At 42.4% G+C, this 18390-nt stretch overlaps 1 protein-coding gene across 2 annotated transcripts in view; it reads left to right on the plus strand.

Moving 5' to 3' along the window:
• Window positions 1-1317: 1317 nt before the first annotated feature.
• The window catches only part of ULK2 (unc-51 like autophagy activating kinase 2), a 37261-nt gene continuing 20188 nt past the window's right edge, over window positions 1318-18390 (plus strand). The window contains exons 1-10 of one of the 2 annotated variants that reach the window (XM_065852908.2): window positions 1318-2062; window positions 3269-3361; window positions 4396-4437; window positions 12852-12884; window positions 13258-13294; window positions 14458-14631; window positions 15728-15801; window positions 16687-16788; window positions 17142-17200; window positions 17504-17586. In XM_065852908.2, coding sequence (XP_065708980.1) covers window positions 1970-2062; window positions 3269-3361; window positions 4396-4437; window positions 12852-12884; window positions 13258-13294; window positions 14458-14631; window positions 15728-15801; window positions 16687-16788; window positions 17142-17200; window positions 17504-17586 — 790 coding nt within the window. In that variant the 5' untranslated portion in view covers window positions 1318-1969. Of the gene's footprint in view, window positions 2063-3268; window positions 3362-4389; window positions 4438-12851; window positions 12885-13257; window positions 13295-14457; window positions 14632-15727; window positions 15802-16686; window positions 16789-17141; window positions 17201-17503; window positions 17587-18390 lie in introns of those variants that run through there. The other variant, XM_071817188.1, reaches the window with a different exon arrangement.

Here is an 18390-nt window from a genome sequence, read left to right on the forward strand (position 1 = left end):
TATTTTTACATATCATTTATTCCTTCCACGGGGCTGTTCTGATCTGCAGAAATTGCTCTGTCAGCTTTGCTTTCTCTGTTTCGTTTGCTAGGTTAGTGCCATGGATGGATTTTGGATGGGAGCTCAGAACTTCAGAAAATAAAGGGAGGATTTGGTCTTGAGGGAGTTTAAAGCCCTTTGGTTCTCTTTGGCACAAAACAGATGTCTCAAGATTCTTCTGATGCCTCCATATAATGTCTAGAGCTTACAACAGCTTTATAAAGCTGTCGATATTTGCTTAAGTGTCTCCTGATGAATATTTTTTTATTCAGGTGTGTTGTCTTTGGAGAACTCTTTGGCTATGGAGGTTTTGAAACAGCAGGCAGCTCCAGTAGTGCTTGGTTTTGAGTGCCAGAAAGCAAGGGGACATAAGAACAAGGAGAAGACTGTAACTCTGCTCAGTCTGTATTTTGATTTAGTGGTGCTGGGGATACCGGGGAACCTGAAACAGCTTGTGCAGGTGAAGCTGGGGTGGGGAGGTGGTGTGATGGAGAATGCAAACAGAGAGGAAGGGGAAGGGAGCAGCGGGGAACAGAAAGCAAAGGCAAGGAGTGTCATTATGTAGATCTGGAGGTGAAGGTCAAAGGCTCCATGTGACTGGTGCGTGGTGGCTGGTAGGTTGTTTTTTAGTGTTTGTATGTTGCTTTCAGCAGCCCCAGGCTGATCTGAAAGTGCTGGGGGGCAGAGGCCGTAAATTAAAGAGGTTGTTCTCATAGAGAGACTGAGCAACTTGAAGTGTCTTTGGCTTACAGCGTATAGCGGGCTTGCTCCTCCATTGTGCCTCCATTGATTTAAGTCTCTCGTATTGGGTCTGATGTAGCATCTTGCTCCCAAACAGTGAGCACTATTGCTGCCCCTGTCCTCGCTGGAGCCCCCGGCCCTTCCCGCTCTCCTCAGGTGGGCCTGAGGTGGCTGAGAAAACAGCTAAAGCAAAATAGAACAAGCATTAAGTGCGATAGCCAGGCGTGGTGGGGCTGAACTGGAGTTTGGCCTCTCTGCTGGGGTGCTGGGCTGAGGACAGGGAGGTACAGGGGGGGTCCCCTGGGCCTTGGGTCACTGACCGACCCCAGCAGCCGTGGCGGGTTTGGGGGACCGGAGGGGTCCGGGGGGCAGCGGGGCCGGGCTCCTGACGGGATGGCGATGGCAAAACGGCGTCTGGCACGGCCGCCGGGTGAACTGGGGTGAGGCACTCTTTGACCGCCGGCGGAAGCAGCCAAGCGCTGGGGACTGCGCGATGCGGCCTATAAAGTGCGTAGGGTGGCGCGCAGGTCTGGGCAGTCGGAGCCGGGGCTGGCGGGGTGCGGATCGGGGAGACGGGGGCGAAGGAGCGGTGGGAGCCTCAAGAGGCGGTGGCGGCCTGAGAGACTCCCCCCCCCCCCAGCCCGCAACCTCCCTCCTTACTCTTCTCTCGCGGGGAGTGCGGCGGCGACAGCGGCAGCCACCCCCGGAGCTGCGGGCCGCACCTCACCCCGCCTTGCTGGATGCTCCGGGGCTCGGTCCCTGAGAGGGGCCGCAGCGCCGGCAGCCCCCGCTGTGGCGGAGCCATGGGGGCGGGCAGCGGTAGGGCACGGAGCTCCCTTCCCCGCTGAGCAGGCCCCTCGTCCCGGCGCCGATGCCGCGCTGTGCCCTCACACCCGGCCCCTGAGAGCCTTCCCCCCGTCTCCCCTTCCCCGCCTTGCCCTCCACATGCCAGACGGAGCCCTTCGCCTCGGAGACGCCCTGCAGCAGCCCCGCCGGGCCGGGGGTCTGCGGCTGCCCCCGCGGGATGATCGGAGCTGCCCCCGCCGCCGGGGGCAGCCAGCACAGGGGCAGGATCCCGCCCCGCCGCCCGCTGCCGTGAGGCGGCTGTAGCTGCCTCGGCTGGAGGAAGAGCCCCTTTGTTTTCCCTCCCGCCTTCTTTCCTTCCCGGGGCTTCATGCCCCCCTGAGGGATGATGGAGGTGGTGGGGGACTTTGAGTACAGCAAGAAGGACCTGATAGGACACGGAGCCTTTGCTGTGGTCTTCAAAGGTCGCCACCGCAAGGTAAACAGCGCTGGGCTTCGCCCGCAGCCGGGCCGGTTACACAAGCCCTGCCCGGCCGGGGCCGCTCCCGGTGGGTGACAGCTTGGGGGGGGTGTGTTCTTTTGGGGGAGTTTTGTCGTGATTTGGGTGTTTGGGGAGGAAAAATAAAGGCAAGACGGGAAGGTGTGGGGTGGGCTGAGGTACCGGGCGGGGGAACCCGGGCCTGCGGCTGCTGTGGAGCCTCGCAGCTCCCTCCATAAACCTCTTTATTTTATTTTTAGTCCCCCTCCCCTATAAAACCAACAGCCTCTCTGCGTTCCCACCTCTCCTCTCTGCGGTTTGGTAGCTCCCTGACATAACGGCGAGGGGAGAGTTGCAGCTGTAGGGGAGGCTGAGCCCTTTGTTTGTCAGGAGGGTCATGTTTATCTCGCTGTTTGACGAGGGATCTAATGGAAAATTGTTTCCTTTGGGATTGGCTGAAGATTTCTTAAATTCGGAGGTGTCTGGTTTCCTGGCATGGCTTACTAATCGCCCGCAATATTCATAGTTACGTTATGGTTTCTTGATGCTGTGGGAGTTTATTCTGGTGTTGGTCCCTAAAGTCCTCTGCTCTCCAGAAAAAAACCCGCTTCAGATTTATCATCTTGGAGTGCTGGGGTAGTGCTCACAACTTGGAGAGGCACAGTGCAGTGATTTTGGGGGTAAAAGAATAGGGAGAAAGGAAAACAAACTTTAAAGGCCAGTGGAGATGCTTCCACATTACAAATAAATAATTTTTTTTTAGATAATATATAAATAGACAATATATAAGTTTACCTAAAAACACCCAGATGTTGTATTGTGCCATTTTCAGCTGCACAGAATAAGGCAGCTGTAAATGGGAAATCCTTAAAGGGGAGTAAAAGTAACTTGATCACTGAGAGAGGACTAAAAAGCAGATATATAGCACCACTACCAAAAAATAAATGGGATATGATTACTTACTCTTTTTTTTTAATGCTTTTAAGTCTGTGAAAATGCAGTGTGGCTGCAGCTGGATTTTAATAGCTGTCTGAGCTATTGTGGAATGAAATCGTTCTTGATGGTGTCATGTGATGCAGTAATCACTGGTGGGTAGAGTAGGGGTGATCTCACAACGTTTTCTCCAGTGGTTTGCTAGCTGGCTGTTAGTAGATGAAGCTAAAAAGATATAAAACTGACAAGACCTTTTTGTTTGTTTCCTTCCAGAAAACTGATTGGGAAGTAGCCATAAAGAGCATTAACAAAAAGAACTTGTCGAAGTCACAAATCCTACTTGGAAAAGAAATAAAAATCTTAAAGGTATGTTAAGTTGCAGTGATTTTTAAAGCTGCTTTACTTGAACAAGAAAAGAGACTTTTTGACCCGGTTCATTCCAGGTCATGGGTAGTATCACAGTAATGGCTGTTCTGCCTGTTGTGTCTTTGTTAGTTCCAGAAGAAATCCAGAACTAAAAAGACCGAGAAAAGAGGAGAAAAATACACTTTTTTTTTTTTAGTGCTGGAAGTAGTCTCAAAACAGGTTGTGGGTGTGCTTTTGTAGCTAAAAGTGGAAAATTGTTGTAGAACCAGTCTCTGTGCTTTGCTTATTGCACATGTAGAAAACTTTGTCCTTCAGGATGGCTAATGTGACGCTTCCCTAGCAGCACATAAACAAAAGTCACACCTGAGGGTAAAACATCAGTCTTTGATCTTTTCCTCATCTTCTTTGCTCACATGCCTTGAGAGTTGGAATTGCCATGCTGAATTTGATTCCTGAAGCAGCCTTCCTGCTTCTGAGTTGTTAATTGACTTAAAATTTGTAGCGTGACTCTAATGAAGGAGAGAAGACAGAGCATCATTTATTTTTTCACTGCTATTTTACAGAAATGTCGTCTTGAATGGTCTCTTGGCATTCTTTGCTCTGAACTTCATATCTCATTTTACATAGCTTTGCAGTAATAAATAGTGCTGCTTTCTTTCCATGTTTCCAAGCTTCTTGAGTATTGTAAGTACTAACATCTACATACTATATTCTAGTATATTTATTGTATACCAGAAATTGTAGTGTTGGGTTTATTACTGTGCTGCAAGTACTTAGCAAAGACAGATGCTTTTTTTGAGCAGTTAAAATTCACAGGACAACTCATCCAATTACTTTTATTTGGTGTTATTTTTGCCCAAATTCATGTTCCTGTAAATATTGTCTAAATAGCTGGGATTTCCTCCAAATTCCATCAGATAGTCAAAAAAAGATACTACCTTTCTTTGTAAAATTTGGTTCACTTTGGTTGTCAGCTGACATGTTAGAATAATAACAACAGGCTATTTCCATAACATAAATATTTTGTTTTATAGGAACTTCAGCATGAGAACATTGTAGCTCTCTATGATGTCCAGGTAACATATATTTTGATACCTTTTTCTTTGAGTTTATGTATGAAAATGCAATTGGCCATTTAATTGGAAAGCGGGTGTTTGCGGATAACGGCTGAGTACACCTGAGAGAAAATGTACCAGTAGGAGTGTTCCCAGGATATACGTTAGGCAGGCTCAGGTTTTATTGTGTGTAGCGCTATGGGATGTACTAACTTGTGTTGACTTGTGGTACAAAGCGATGGTATTCATGTAGTAACAGACTATGCATCAAAACTTCCCATTTGGATGTATAGACTCTCTTCCTTCTGGGTCTTGTCTTCAGAATGCTGCATTCTGAATTATTTTAGCTGCTCTGAGAGGGAAAGTATAATCTCTTATGCTTCTCAAAGAGACCAGGTTTTCCTGTCTATTGCTAAGTGGAAATGATCTCTCAGCATCCTAAATTTAGTACATCCAGACATCTTAAAAGAAACTGGAATTGTTGACTGAGGGTGTTGGTGTGTGAGTAAGCAGCTGAATTTCAGATTTATCATTTACAGTTGTTTACACGTGAAGATTACTTAGTATGCTTTGCAGCTCAACCTGAGGGTAGTTGACTAGATATGTATTTTGATAATTTGACATGGTGTGTCTTCCAAGCCTTGGAGAGGCTCTTGCTTCTTTTGATTTATGCACAGATGATGCGCAAGGGAAGAGAGGATAGAGCTGCACACTTGTCAATTATATTTTCTTTACTTAAAGGTTATTTAAAAGCATAACTTGAATGTTTTTCTCTTACGCCACAAGAACGGGTGTCCTTAGAGCGACAGGACTGATCAGTCCTGCATTCTCCTTTTGAGAAGGGAGTGTTCCTGCTTGTCACTGACTTGCATTTAAATAATATGAACAGTTAAAGCAAAGAGAAGGGAAAACCTACGTCTCATACCTTGGATATATTTCAAATACATTCATGGCAAACATAAAGCTTGGCAGTATGACGCTACTTCTATGGAAGAAATTGCTTTGCAAAATGTGGTCTAAAGAATGTGACACTTGCACAAATAAGCTTTCCCCTTTCTGCACAGGGTTGTGTTTGTGAAATATTATACATCATTAACTGGTATGATTACATTAATTTACAACCCAGCAAGAACGAACACTATGCAAGGCATTCACATGTCTAGTGGGCTGTCACACCTACTAATTTTCTTTAGCATGTCATGTTCTAGCATGTATTGCCCTTTTTGTTTGCCATTGTATCAAGAACACAGCAGATAAGACTTGAGGATTTCAAGCAATTTTTAAGTTAGAGAAGCTATTTTTTTTCCGCGATGCTGGAGCCAGTGGAGTCTGTGTCACAGTAGAGAGTTCCCAGTGAGACTGGAGTTTTATTTTTGTAGTTCTGTTGGTGTGAAGGTTTTCTTAACCTTAGACAGTTTGAAATAAGAAGATGCTCGTGTTTCAGATACACTGTTTGTCAGACCATTTAGCTGAATAATCCAAGAACTGATTGTTTTACTGAGTTTTCAGATAGAAAAGATGGTGTGCAGTGTGTGTGGCAATTTAATTGCAACAAATAATATTTTTACATCTCATAATACTAAATGAAATTCTTTGTACTAATGGCAGTGCTACTTGATTTCTGTAAGGTGGTTGTATGCAATGGTAGCAGGTTTGATCTGCATTTAAGCATTTTACATGAGCAGAGCATGAGCTGTTGGTGGTTGTGCCATCTCAGAAAGCCAGGGAAATGCACACGCCAGGTGTGGAAACCAGCAGTTCTAAGAGCGAAGGCATTTATGAAGATACTTCAATATGAACTCTCCATCTGTGAGAGACAGATGTTTTGCCATAGCAGGTCTACGAAAAATAAGAACGTGCAGCTCACATGTAAATGTGAAATTAATTTTTCATGAAGTCAAATGCTCAAAAAAAACCCAAGAATATAATAGATGTGTAGCGAGGTATAACCTGCTGAGACATTTTTTACTTCTTGGGGAAGAGTTCTTTCTTTCAGGAATGAAAAGCTCTTGACTCTCTAAAATGGTGTGGGATTGCAGCTCTTTTCCCATGGTGTTGCTATGGGATATCATTCATTCTGCAAAGAAGATGAGACAGTCTTGAATCATGTTAATTGAGGAACTGGAGCCCACTGTTTCTCACAAGCAAGAGGAGTCTAAAATAACCTCTTAACTCACCAGCATGAAGTACATTGAGGTCCTTGGATAAAGTATTATACTAAAGTATGAAGGTATCAGTAAGTTATTTGGAATGTGCTATATTTAGGGCATGAATTTACAGTTTTGTGCAGTTCATGATCCCAAGTGTGTGCTGAGTAGAACTAATCTCACACAGTGCCAGACAGTGCCTGTTTTAGCAAATAATTTAATTCAAAACCTCTTTAGAATGTCAGCCATCAGAATGAAAGCCTGTAATGTATCTGGGAGAGAGCGTTTTGGGAGACTGAATTAATGAGTTCACTGCATGGAGTCTGAAGTTTGCTATTTGAACAGTAGTTTAGGGAGAACTAATTTCTAGTGTGTTATTGGAGAAACAGTATCTCAACAGAAATTGTTTCTTGTCTTAGCTTGTTGGTACATGGCAGATAAAATAACTGCAGCTGTTCCTGCTGCCCGTGAGAGCTGGTGGGAACAAAGCCCGTTGTACCCACACCTCAGCCTTTGCTCGTACACAAGTGTCCGTGAGTTCCTAATAGGGGTGCTTGTGGAAAGAACCACGTTTATGTGTACCCATTGTTTTACCAGTGGGAATTAAATATTGCGATTTGGGTTACCCAAGGACTCCAGTTGGTCTGGTAGTATTGCATATATTTCTTGAGGTGGTTCCTTCAAACGTTCTTGTGTGTGCTCTTGATCTTGCTGTCTCACAGCTCAGATTACCTCTGTACTCTCATCACAGCTGTTTCTGAACTGTTGTCTTTTTAAGGAGAATGTCTCTATATCTTTATTTTTTTGCTTCAGCTCCTTGATTAAGGCTCTAGTGTTTACATTGTGTGTGGAAATAGTCATATGAAAACATGCTGTTCAGACAAGTTTTCAGATGAAAAATCCTGCCCTATAGAAACGGTGAAGGTTTTGAAATGCTCCCTGGCAGCTGATGCTCACGGCAAGGTTGGTTGTGACAATATTGGACCGCCAGGAATGACGCCAGCGTAGGCGTTGAAGGTTGGGGACAACGAGTTCCGATTTGTTTTGGCCCACAGAACTCCGGAGCTGAAGTTACTACATAGTCCTTAGCTTACCTGCGGTGCCTAAATGCTGTAATTTGTATTTCAGAATTGTTCCAGAAGATATTAAAGTGTGCGAGCATGTAAAATTCTTCGGTGTGAACAGTTTTACTTTTACTTTGTGCTGTGCAGTGGGCCAGTCCCTTTCACTGCCTCCCATATATATGAGTATCTGGGTAGGAACAACCCCAGGTTCCAGTATAAGTTGGGGAATGACCTATTAGAGAACAGTGTAGGGGAAAGGGACCTGGGGGTCCTGGGGACAGCAGGATGACCATGAGCCAGCACTGGGCCCTTGTGGCCAGGAAGCCAATGGTACCTGGGGTGGGTTAGAAGGGGGTGGTCAGTAGGTCAGAGAGGCTCTCCTGCCCCTCTACTCTGCCCTGATGAGACCACACCTGGAATATTGTGTCCAGTGCTGGGCCCCTCAGTTCCAGAAGGACAGGGAACTGCTGGAGAGAGTCCAGCGCGGGGCAACAAAGGTGATTAAGGGAGTGGAGCATCTCCCGTGTGAGGAAAGGCTGAGGGAGCTGGGGCTCTGGAGCTGGAGAAGAGGAGACTGAGGGGTGACCTCATTAATGTTTACAGATATGTAAAGGGTGAGTGTCAGGAGGATGGAGCCAGGCTCTTCTCGGTGACAACCAATGGTAGGACAAGGGGTAATGGGTTCAAACTGGAACACAAGAGGTTCCACTGAAATTTGAGAAGAAACTTCTTCTCAGTGAGGGTGACAGACACTGGCCCAGGCTGCCCAGGGGGGTTGTGGAGTCTCCTTCTCTGCAGACATTGAAACCCACCCGGACACCTTCCTGTGGAACCTCAGCTGGGTGTTCCTGCTCCATGGGGGATTGCACTGGATGAGCTTTTGAGGTCCCTTCCAATCCCTGACATTCTGTGGTTCTGTGAGTTAAGAACAGCATTTCACATAACAGAAGATGAGTGATCCTGCTATTGTGGTACATTTCTCCGTGGCTGATTGCTCTTTTTGCTCTTTTATGTGACTAATTGGCAGCTTGCATGCCATTTGAATCCAACAGGCACATGTCAACTGGCATTTAGGGTGAGACTTAACATGTAGTGAGAACTAACAAAATGTTCAGTCATGAAAGCAGCTGAACACAGAAGCTGCTGCTGCGGTGCACTCGCAAAGCACAACAAGAGTATCTGTAATACAGTAAGAAACAGCCTTAAAAAGATCTGGACCAGTCCTTTTTCAGTAAATCATTAGAACTTTTCTCGAATGTATTTAATGCTCAGAAAAAAATGAGGAGTGTATTCCTGGTCAAAAAAAATTAAGCAAATATAGCACAAATTAACATATCAGAAAATTAATCAGATAATAGCAGTGCACAAGCTGTCAGGTTAATTCTCATGCTCTTGGGAGTCCAGTCATAAACTGCAGCTGAACAGAATCTGTAAACTTGGAGCAAAAACCTAGTTAACTATTTCTGTACCACAGTTTCTGCTTGGGCAACTCACTGGACTTCCAGCTTGTTCTAAAGGAGGACTCCCTAATCCAAAAAAAATCTAGGGTATGTTCCTGGCAGTATGTTAGAGTTCTAGCAACAGCTGTCAGCAGTAACCATGGATGTTTTGACTTCTTTTTCAATTAATGTATTTAAAATGGAACTACTGTGCTGAGCCTGTGATTGGGGTTGGAACTTCACATCCCCTGAGACAACTGTTGGAAGTCTGGGATTAAAACACAGCATGTTTTGGCAAATACATGGCCTCTTAATCTCTTTCTAGTAGGTTTATCTGTTAGCTTTCAGAGTTGTAAAATGGTTTCCTATTAACCTTTGCTATCTTTTCCTTCAACTCGCAAGTAAAACCTAGATTCAGGATAAGAAGGACCAAAGTAGGTTTTTGTCAAGAAAACTTTAAGCAACAAAGCAAGGCATGCTGGGCAAATCTGTTCTGTAATTGTTGCAACGCAACGTACATTTGTTTAGCTTGATTATATTTCTAGGTGGAAGTGTAAGCCAGAGCAACTCCAGCTGCAGGAGTTTTGTGAACTGTATGTCAATGTAAATTTTTGAAAGCTTTGTTATCTGTTTCAGGAAGCAGTTTAAAATAGCTTGTTGGGTCAGCTTTATTCCTGAGTGTTAGATATGAAACATGCTGGTTTACCGATCTTTTCCTATTTGAGCACTTTGCTTAGCAAGTCAACAGAGACCACAAGTCTAGAGGATGATCATGGAAACAGCTTTGTTTTTCAGCAGAATAATTTAGAAGGGAAAAATGCGTCTACAGAATTGACTGGTGTTTTCTGAATGTATTCTTACAATGGAGATCACATTCCCAGTCAGGCTGGCTGAGAACGGTGATGCAAAATGTGAGCAACTGTGAAGGGGTGAACAGCTTCGGCTGTCTTGAACTGAAGTTTGCATTGGTCAGATGTTGAAAAGTGTCTGGTTATGAGTTAAAGTTGGGATGAGATGCAGGTGGGGAGCTTGGTACCAGTACTGTGCAAAATATTACTTCTGCAATACGAATTAGATGTGACTTTTGACCAGTCTGGGGAAGACTCATTGTGAAACCTCTAATCTGCTCTGCTACTTTATTCCAGCTACGCTCTACTTCTTACTATGACTTTAATGTAGTGACTTTTTTTTGTTACTATTAATCAAGAATGTCAGTCAAAAAAAATATGAACAATGCTATTTGAGGGAAATCTAGTGTAGTTTGTAGGAATTACTTTCTTTAAACAGATGAGGACTAGCACAACAGGACAACTCATCAGCTCCTTGTTTCTGGAGGGAGCAGTTTCATTTGAAAGGACTTTGTTTCCAAAGGAATCCAGAAAACACATTCTCTTAGTTCTGTGATGGATGAATAAACGTCTGTCATGAGCTAAGCATTACATACTGCAATAAGCTGCTGTTTTTGTACAGAGTGTGTTGTGAGCGGAGGCACTGACGCTGTGGAACATCTATTTCTGATTCATGGGATTGCAATGTTCGGCTGGAAATCCACTTGCTGAGCTGCTTTATCATCACCGGCGAATGAACCGTTTCCCTGCTGCTTAGTTGTGTTATTCTTCTACACATCACAGTGGTCTTTAAGTGGAGTGATCCTCAATTGGCAGAATTTTCAGTTTGATAAATGGGAATCTCAGAGTTGTTGTTTGGCATCGTTTGTGTTCCCGAAAGAGAGTCTGTGTCTTGGAAGATGTTGCAAAGGGACAATGTAGAAAGAAACAACCCCTACCATTATGTATCCTCAGTAATTTACAGAGCAAGTAATTACTTATCTTTTTTTTTTAATTCATGTATACACTTAGGTTTTGAGGTATTTACAGGATTGCAAGTTATGGTTCTTGTTGGCCACAGCTGTTACAGAAACACTGAACAAATGGGACTTCTGAAACATGATCTACTGCTGCTTTAATATTCTATATTGGTTGGAGTTTGCCTTTCATTTCCAACAGATTTGACTAATGTTCCTAGAAACTTGCTTTCTTTGAAGCTAATTTCCAAACGTAAACAAATCTGTGATGTGCTTGATGTTCTGAGCTGGAAAGAACCTCAGATGCATTTCTGTAACACAGACGAGGGTGGCTGAACTAAATGCTTCCAGAAAGTGAAGCAGCCTGATACAGTCTTGAATTAACCTTAAAACGTCCAGTTCATCTTGAACCATACTTACTGCAGTTATTTGCAGTTGATATCTGTATCTGTGACTTCACTGGTTTGTACCATCCATGTCCTCTGGGCCATGGTTGGTAGTTGGTTTCCATAGCTCGGGCCCATGGGCCCGTTTGTCCTTTATTTTTCTTTTTAAAGCTTCCAAGCCTGACCTGTTAGGGACCCTTCAAAATGTCACACTTGTGGTAGTTTGTGCCAGTGTGATCAAATTGAACACGTGCTGAAGTTTTAATACAAGCACTGAGAGAGGTGACAAAGCTCACAGCTCTTGTTTTACCATGCAGGGTACCTTTTGACATTGTTTTGACACTAGTTATCAGGAAACAGACCATGTACAGTTCCCCTTCCACCTGGGGCGTGTGCCTTTGTCTGCTGTGCCATCTCTTTTCCTTCAATGGTCTTAAAAACATATTTTCCCACAAAGCTTTGTTTATTTCTAAAGTGAAAGGGAGGTAACATACTATGTAACTAAAACCATCACCCCTTTTATTATGTACTTGCCTTATGTTTCCTTCCAGTTCCCTTTGTGTTCCTTCCTTTCAGTCTTACCTCACAGGGAAAAAATGCTTTTACTTTATAGATCTCTGAGTGTCTCCAACTTCGTAGGCACAACAAAACTATTTTATGCAGGAGACTTTGTGGAAAACAATGTTGATTATTGGCATAGACAGGTAGGCCCTTTCTTCCCTCACACAAAACAAATATTTGTCAAAAAGAGAAATGTTCTTGTTAGGCGGGTTTACGCACAGACATTTTTACTGCGTTTTTGTGGAGTCTGTAGATAATTTACAGTAGAAGTTAGCTAGTCTGTCTTTCAGTAACTTCTACCCAGTTATGAGGGAGGGAATTCAGGTTGTAAATAGGTCAAATGGGGTCAGCGCTTTGGAAAATCTGAGTGCAAAATATCCCACCTTGACCATAAGGCATTTAGGTCCGTGGCAGGGATGCACTTCTGCCAGTGACTTGTTGAGAGAGAGAGTTTACAGGTGTATCCATGATTCCTGAATTAAAGATCCTGACAAATAGCGTTTGGGAATTGGTTCATTCCAGTTAACTGCTCTGTGGTTTGTGAGCAACCTTCGCCTGCTCGGCTGGCAGAACCAGAGCTCGTGCGACCCGGGAGCGGGGAACCAGGCTTTGGAATTCCTCCCTGGGAAACTGCTGCTCGTAGTCAAATTGTCTTGCTTGCAGTTTGTAATTTTGTCTAGTATATTTGTGACTAAATATTACTGTCCTCTTAGTGACACATTTCAGTGATGTCTGATAGTGGAATTTCATTTATTTGGAAGGGCTCTTAATACAGAGGTTGTGTTGATGGAGTAGTCCAAGGCAGCTGAAAGCTAAGGGAGCAACATCATTTGTTTTTACATATACTAATGCTTTTGAAAAATGTGGAATACTTAATGGTAGGGAACGTATGCATTTGCTACCCTCTAAAATAGTGACTTTAACATAAGGTGTCTCAGTTGATTAAAAATCTCATGTTACACTTGGTTAATGCAGGTACTGAAGGCTTTGTCTTGTCACATTCTTAAATGGGATTTGTTGTCTTTCTCTTTTAGGAAATGCCCAATTCTGTCTTTTTGGTAATGGAGGTATGTGTTAACATCTATGTTTCTTTCTGCCTGATTTTAAAGATGATTTTTAGACAAAACTTCTGTTTTTCCCAACCGCGAAATAACCGTGACGTGTTAAAACAAGCAGTTGAGAAAACCGCGTTATTAATTTCCTGTGCCCTGCTGAATTTATCAGCAGTGTTTGTTCCATGATTTGGTTTCATTTTATGATACTGTAAGTGTTGATGAAGTGTTACACCTCAAATTATTAATTACGAACAATTGACAAAACAATTTTAAGGCAAACAACTGGAAAGGATCTTTTAATTTTCATGAAAATATTACAAAGTAAAAACTATATAGCAAGCATTTTAGTCCTTGTGTTTTGAATAAAAACCTTTCTTTTTAACAGTACTGCAATGGTGGGGATTTGGCAGATTACTTACAAGGTAATTGATTACTGTATTTCCCGATTAAGAAGCTGTTGCGTTACATGTTTATATTTTGTATTCCTGTAATCCATTGGTGTTCCTCTGAGGTTGTTTTTGCTGGTGGTTTAGATGTTCTTCAGCCCATGGAATGTCTGCGATTCCACAGTGCGTGTCCACCCTGGTGTGATTTTAGAGTAATTGAGTTCCCCAGGAGTCTCTTGAGGGTCTGTTCTGTGTCCAGCCAAGGTCAGCAGCAAAGAGCTGTTGGTTGTGTTTGTGTTCCGCCCTGCGAACCTGAAAACTAAATTTTGAAGGTGCAAGAAGACAGGAAGTTTTGCGTTTATTCCAAATGTTTCCCAGTGTTTTTAAATGCAACTTGTAATTGAAAATAAAGCCCACGATGAGGTGAATGAAATAACGCACAGACGGAAAATGCTTTTTGCCACTGGTTTCAAAACAGCCAAATGTAACATTCCTTTATTTGTAAATGAGAGGGAAGGTGTAGCTAACCATAAATAACGTGCTGAAAAACGTGTGGTTTTCTCTTGCTAAGGTGGTGCTTTGGGGTCTGCTCCCGGTGTTTTGATTCCACCTGCTTTCTTTTCCTATATGTGAACTTCAAAATACTGAATTACTTATATAATAATGCTGTTTTCAAAGAGGCAGTTCTTGCTCAGGAGAAATTTCATCCTTCAACATTGCTCTGCCCAAAGTTACAGAATGATGACAAATGGATTCTTTATTACAAGCAAAATCTTGAGCAGAGATGTTAATCTTCATGTTTTTCTTGATGAAAACATTCTTCTCCTTGTGTTGCATCTCAGTATGTTGAAGGAATCTTTTTGTGAACAGCTATTGTTATGGTAACTGTGTATATTAAAAGCCTAATTCGCTTCCCATTAAAATCCTTGGTAGGACTCATACAGTATTATCCTGTGTTCAGTACTTTTTCAGCCTACAGAACAAGATAATACCTTCTGAAAAGACTTTTTGAGCAGCGTGGTTATCTCCATCCCCATAATTTGTTTAAAGAACAGGTTTTACAGCTTCAGGTTGTAACATGATTTTTAGATACATTTAATGTTCTAAATTGTGACGTTCTATTATTTTCTTGACCCCTTTGCCTAAATAATAATAATGGTATTTATTTTCTCATCTGCTAATGTGTGTGTTGTTTCCAGCCAAAGGAACTCTCAGTGAAGACACCATCCGAGTGTTCCTCCAGCAGATCGCAGCCGCCATGCGGATTCTGCACAGCAAAGGAATCATCCACAGGGATCTTAAACCACAGAATATTTTGTTGTCTTACGCCAGTCGCAGGAAGTCAAGCGTCAGCGGCATCCGCATCAAAATAGGTAAATACACTTTTCTCTGATCTAGAGGTAAATCGTCACTGATTGTTTCCGTACTCAGAAGTGTCATTGTAGTGAAAGCGCAGAGGGTGTACTGGATATAGTGTGTATTAAATTGATGCAAATCAGACAGTAAGTCTAGAATGATGAGCTTCATGCTGTAGTGCAGATTCTCACTATTAAAATGGTTGAGTCATAAAGATGTTTTTTATTAAATCTGTAGGGAAAAAAAACACAAACATTTAGCTCATGTTTCTGCTGTTAAACAACATTAATTAGACATAAATCTGTAAGCTTTGAGACTTTGGGTAGCCTTTAGCCCGTTTCAAAACTGTGTGCATGTGAACTCCAGTTGCAGTTCCAGCTGGGGGTTTTTGTGCTAGAACCTCCTAAGGGTTATTTGAGACGTTCAGAAATGTGGGTTATGACCTGTTTTTGGCAGATGGAGGTTTGGCACTGTAACTGGGGAGAGATGTCAGCTCCTCAGGATGCTGCCAAACTCCAGAGGACACTGCAGGAGTTGTAATTTCTCATTGTCTGTTAAGTGTCTGTTTAAAAGCACCTTGTTTTTAACAAGTTTCTTTTCTATGCTTTTGCTCAACCAAAATACGAGATCTCTCCCAGCTCCATCTTCTAAACAGCACAGAGCAGACAGAGCAACTTCTCTCACTGTCCCTACTGAATAGTTCCAAATTCTTTTTGCCTGTGTGGAAAACTGAAGCATCGGAAACTTAAACTTCTACCTGATGTGATTTCACTGAAGCAGATTGTATATTCCTCATCTGTAATGAACCATTTATATTTAGCGACTGACTTTAATCCTCTCCTGCTGACGCCAGACAGCACGCTCTGCAGCTGGGGAGATGGCTGGGCAGCAGTTTGTGCAAATTTGCCACTGCTGTTTCTTGGCCTGCTATTTGGAATACATCATGCTTTCAGTGGAACACATATTTTACAATTCCATGTAGTTTGCTTTATATTACACCTGTCTTTTTCTCTCTAACTGGTAATTGTAGCAGATTTCACTAAGATAATTTCTAGACTTTAAAAGATTTAAAATGATCTTTCTTTTAATTGACAAATGTGTTTCTTTACATAGCTGACTTTGGTTTTGCTCGTTATCTGCATAGCAACATGATGGCTGCAACTCTGTGTGGTTCCCCTATGTATATGGTAAGTGACAGTGTATTTCAGATTATGGTGTTTATCTCAAACGTTCTCCTACCAGAACAAAATAATTGGCTGCTTGCGCATCGGCAAATGCCTAATGTTGCTTCAGGAGTATTGGGGAGTATTCCTTGAGATTTGGAGATCATTAAAATCAGAGACATTGAACATTTCTTAGTGCTGCAGGGAGGAAAAATCTTAGAGAATTAAAAGGCAATGCATCTTAGCATTCTTTTTTTTGGCAGCATCATTCCCATATTCCTACTTTATTTTCCCTGTATATAGGGCATTATCTCCTCCTCAGTTTCTAAGAAGGTAAAAAGTGATCAAGTACAGGCTAGAAGAGCCTTACACTAGTAGTTAAAAAACTACTTGATATTTTCATTCTAGTTAATGTATTCTCTCACATGTATGGTTGGTTTTGTTTGTTTTTAAAAAATGATTTGGAGTTAATTGCCATTAATTTTTGCTAAATGTTGTGGTAGTCAATCAAGCTCTGAACTGTCTGACTTGAGCGCTACCACTACTGTACTGTATGGTCACGGGAAGATCATTTTGCTTTCCCTTGTCTTGTATATGTAAATGGTGATAATGATATTTCTTACGAAATGCTTAGTTATATATCCACAAGAAGAACTGCATAAGTCACTTTTCTCTTATTCCCACACATAGATCGCTAGATGCTTTCTTTAGAACATCAGTGTTTCTAGTTTTCTGTTTTGAAGCATAGCTTTCATTTTAGATAGAACTGTTACCTTTCAAGTCATGTGATGCAGAGTAAAACGCCAATTTTGTCTTACAATAAAGCGATCTCTGCTAATACTGTAGAATTCCTCTTGCTGTGGCTTTGCTTTCTTGTTTTGCCTTCTGAGATTCTGCTGTTCTTTCCAGGCCCCTGAAGTGATTATGTCTCAACACTATGATGCTAAAGCAGACCTATGGAGCATAGGAACTGTGATTTATCAGTGTCTTGTTGGAAAACCACCTTTTCAGGTAACACTTTATTTCTTTTTCCCTCTTTTTAGTCTCCTGGAAATTCCTAGGGCTTTTCCTTCCGGTCATGAAAACAGAATTAGTGATGTTTGGATGTAGTGTTGGAGCTTCAAAGGCCATATCGCTTGAGGATCCCAAGGGAGAAGTTGCTCGTATTTGGTCTGTAATGTCCATGTGTTCAATCCAGAGGAAATACGTAAAAATATGGAATACTGAAGTCACTGCTGTGCTTGGGGTTTTCTCCTTTAATGCCCATATGCCAAAGCCACCTTTTTGTGTATGTGTGCATAGTTACGAAAGCTACTTTTCTCTGTGAAACTGAGCTTTAATTAATGTACATTTTTATTTGACAGGCCAATAGTCCTCAAGATTTGAGAATGTTTTATGAAAAGAACAGGAATTTGATTCCTAGGTATGTCACCGTGGCCTTTCCTGTCACATCTGTTGATTGAACGCTTTTTCACCTTTGGGAATGCCTGGGATTCATAAAGATGTTGGATGTTGCTGGCTGATAGGGATGTAGTATGATACCAGTGACTCGTGTTGCATCTTGCCTTTGTACCTGGCTGAGTTGAAAGGGTCCTGTACTGTATAGAGCGTGTGTAGTGAAGTCTTAGGGACCTGGCAGAATGCTGACACCTGAAATATAATGTGCTATGCATTATTTAATGCAGGTATTCAATTTAATGCATGCTTTGCTTTCTCTTGTGTGCAGTATTCCTAGGGAAACATCAGCTTATCTGGCTGACCTGCTGTTGGGTTTGCTTCAGAGAAACCAAAAAGACAGAATGGACTTTGGTATGTAGCTTTTCCTTTCGCTCTCTTGACTTTCCTTGTTACTTGTACTCGTGTTAGGCATTCCTGGGTTTTGGTTTTGCTTATGAAGCTTCAGCATTGCTCTTTTTTTAATGCATGCAACTTGGTCTTGGTGTACTGAAAAACACAAATTGACTCATTCATCACATGTGGTCCTTGTGTATTTGTGATAAGAAGACTGTTTGGTTAGGCTGTAGAAAGAGAAGATTCAAAGGGTATTCTAGTTCTTTACTTTAGGCTCAAGACACTCCTAGCTACGTTTGTTTTTTCCTTTTCAATTCCTGCTATGTTTTGGTCCAAGAAATATCAGACCTTTTTTGTTGTTTGTTTTTAGTAATTTGGAAATTAAACCATCAATACCAGCATAGTTAAGGTGTTGCTCTTCTAAGAACCAGGCATGGGTGTTTGTGTGTAGATGTGACTGACGCAACTCAATTTAACTGCTCTATGTAAAATCCTAAGTAGAAGTCAGATCCAGAAAAACCTCATGAAAATTGGGTAAAATGTCCCAATGATAGTGACAGTATTGGAGGTTGATATATAAATCTATATGTGTAGAAGTAGTAATACATGACAAACATGGACTTTGAGTAACTGATTCCACTCTGCGCTCTGGGTGTGCTGATCCCTACAGTTTCTTCAAACATGGGAAATTCCCCGTGTCGTTTGTGGTAGTGGGAGAACACATTTGTGCTTAGAAAGAAAAACAGAAAGCAGAGTGGCTGTGATGAAAGTCGTGTTTTCCTTGGCTGAGCCACATAAAGGGCCTCAAAGGGGCTGCTCTGG

This window comes from Patagioenas fasciata, chromosome 19, assembly GCF_037038585.1.
Source record: "Patagioenas fasciata isolate bPatFas1 chromosome 19, bPatFas1.hap1, whole genome shotgun sequence".
Lineage (NCBI taxonomy): Eukaryota > Metazoa > Chordata > Aves > Columbiformes > Columbidae > Patagioenas > Patagioenas fasciata.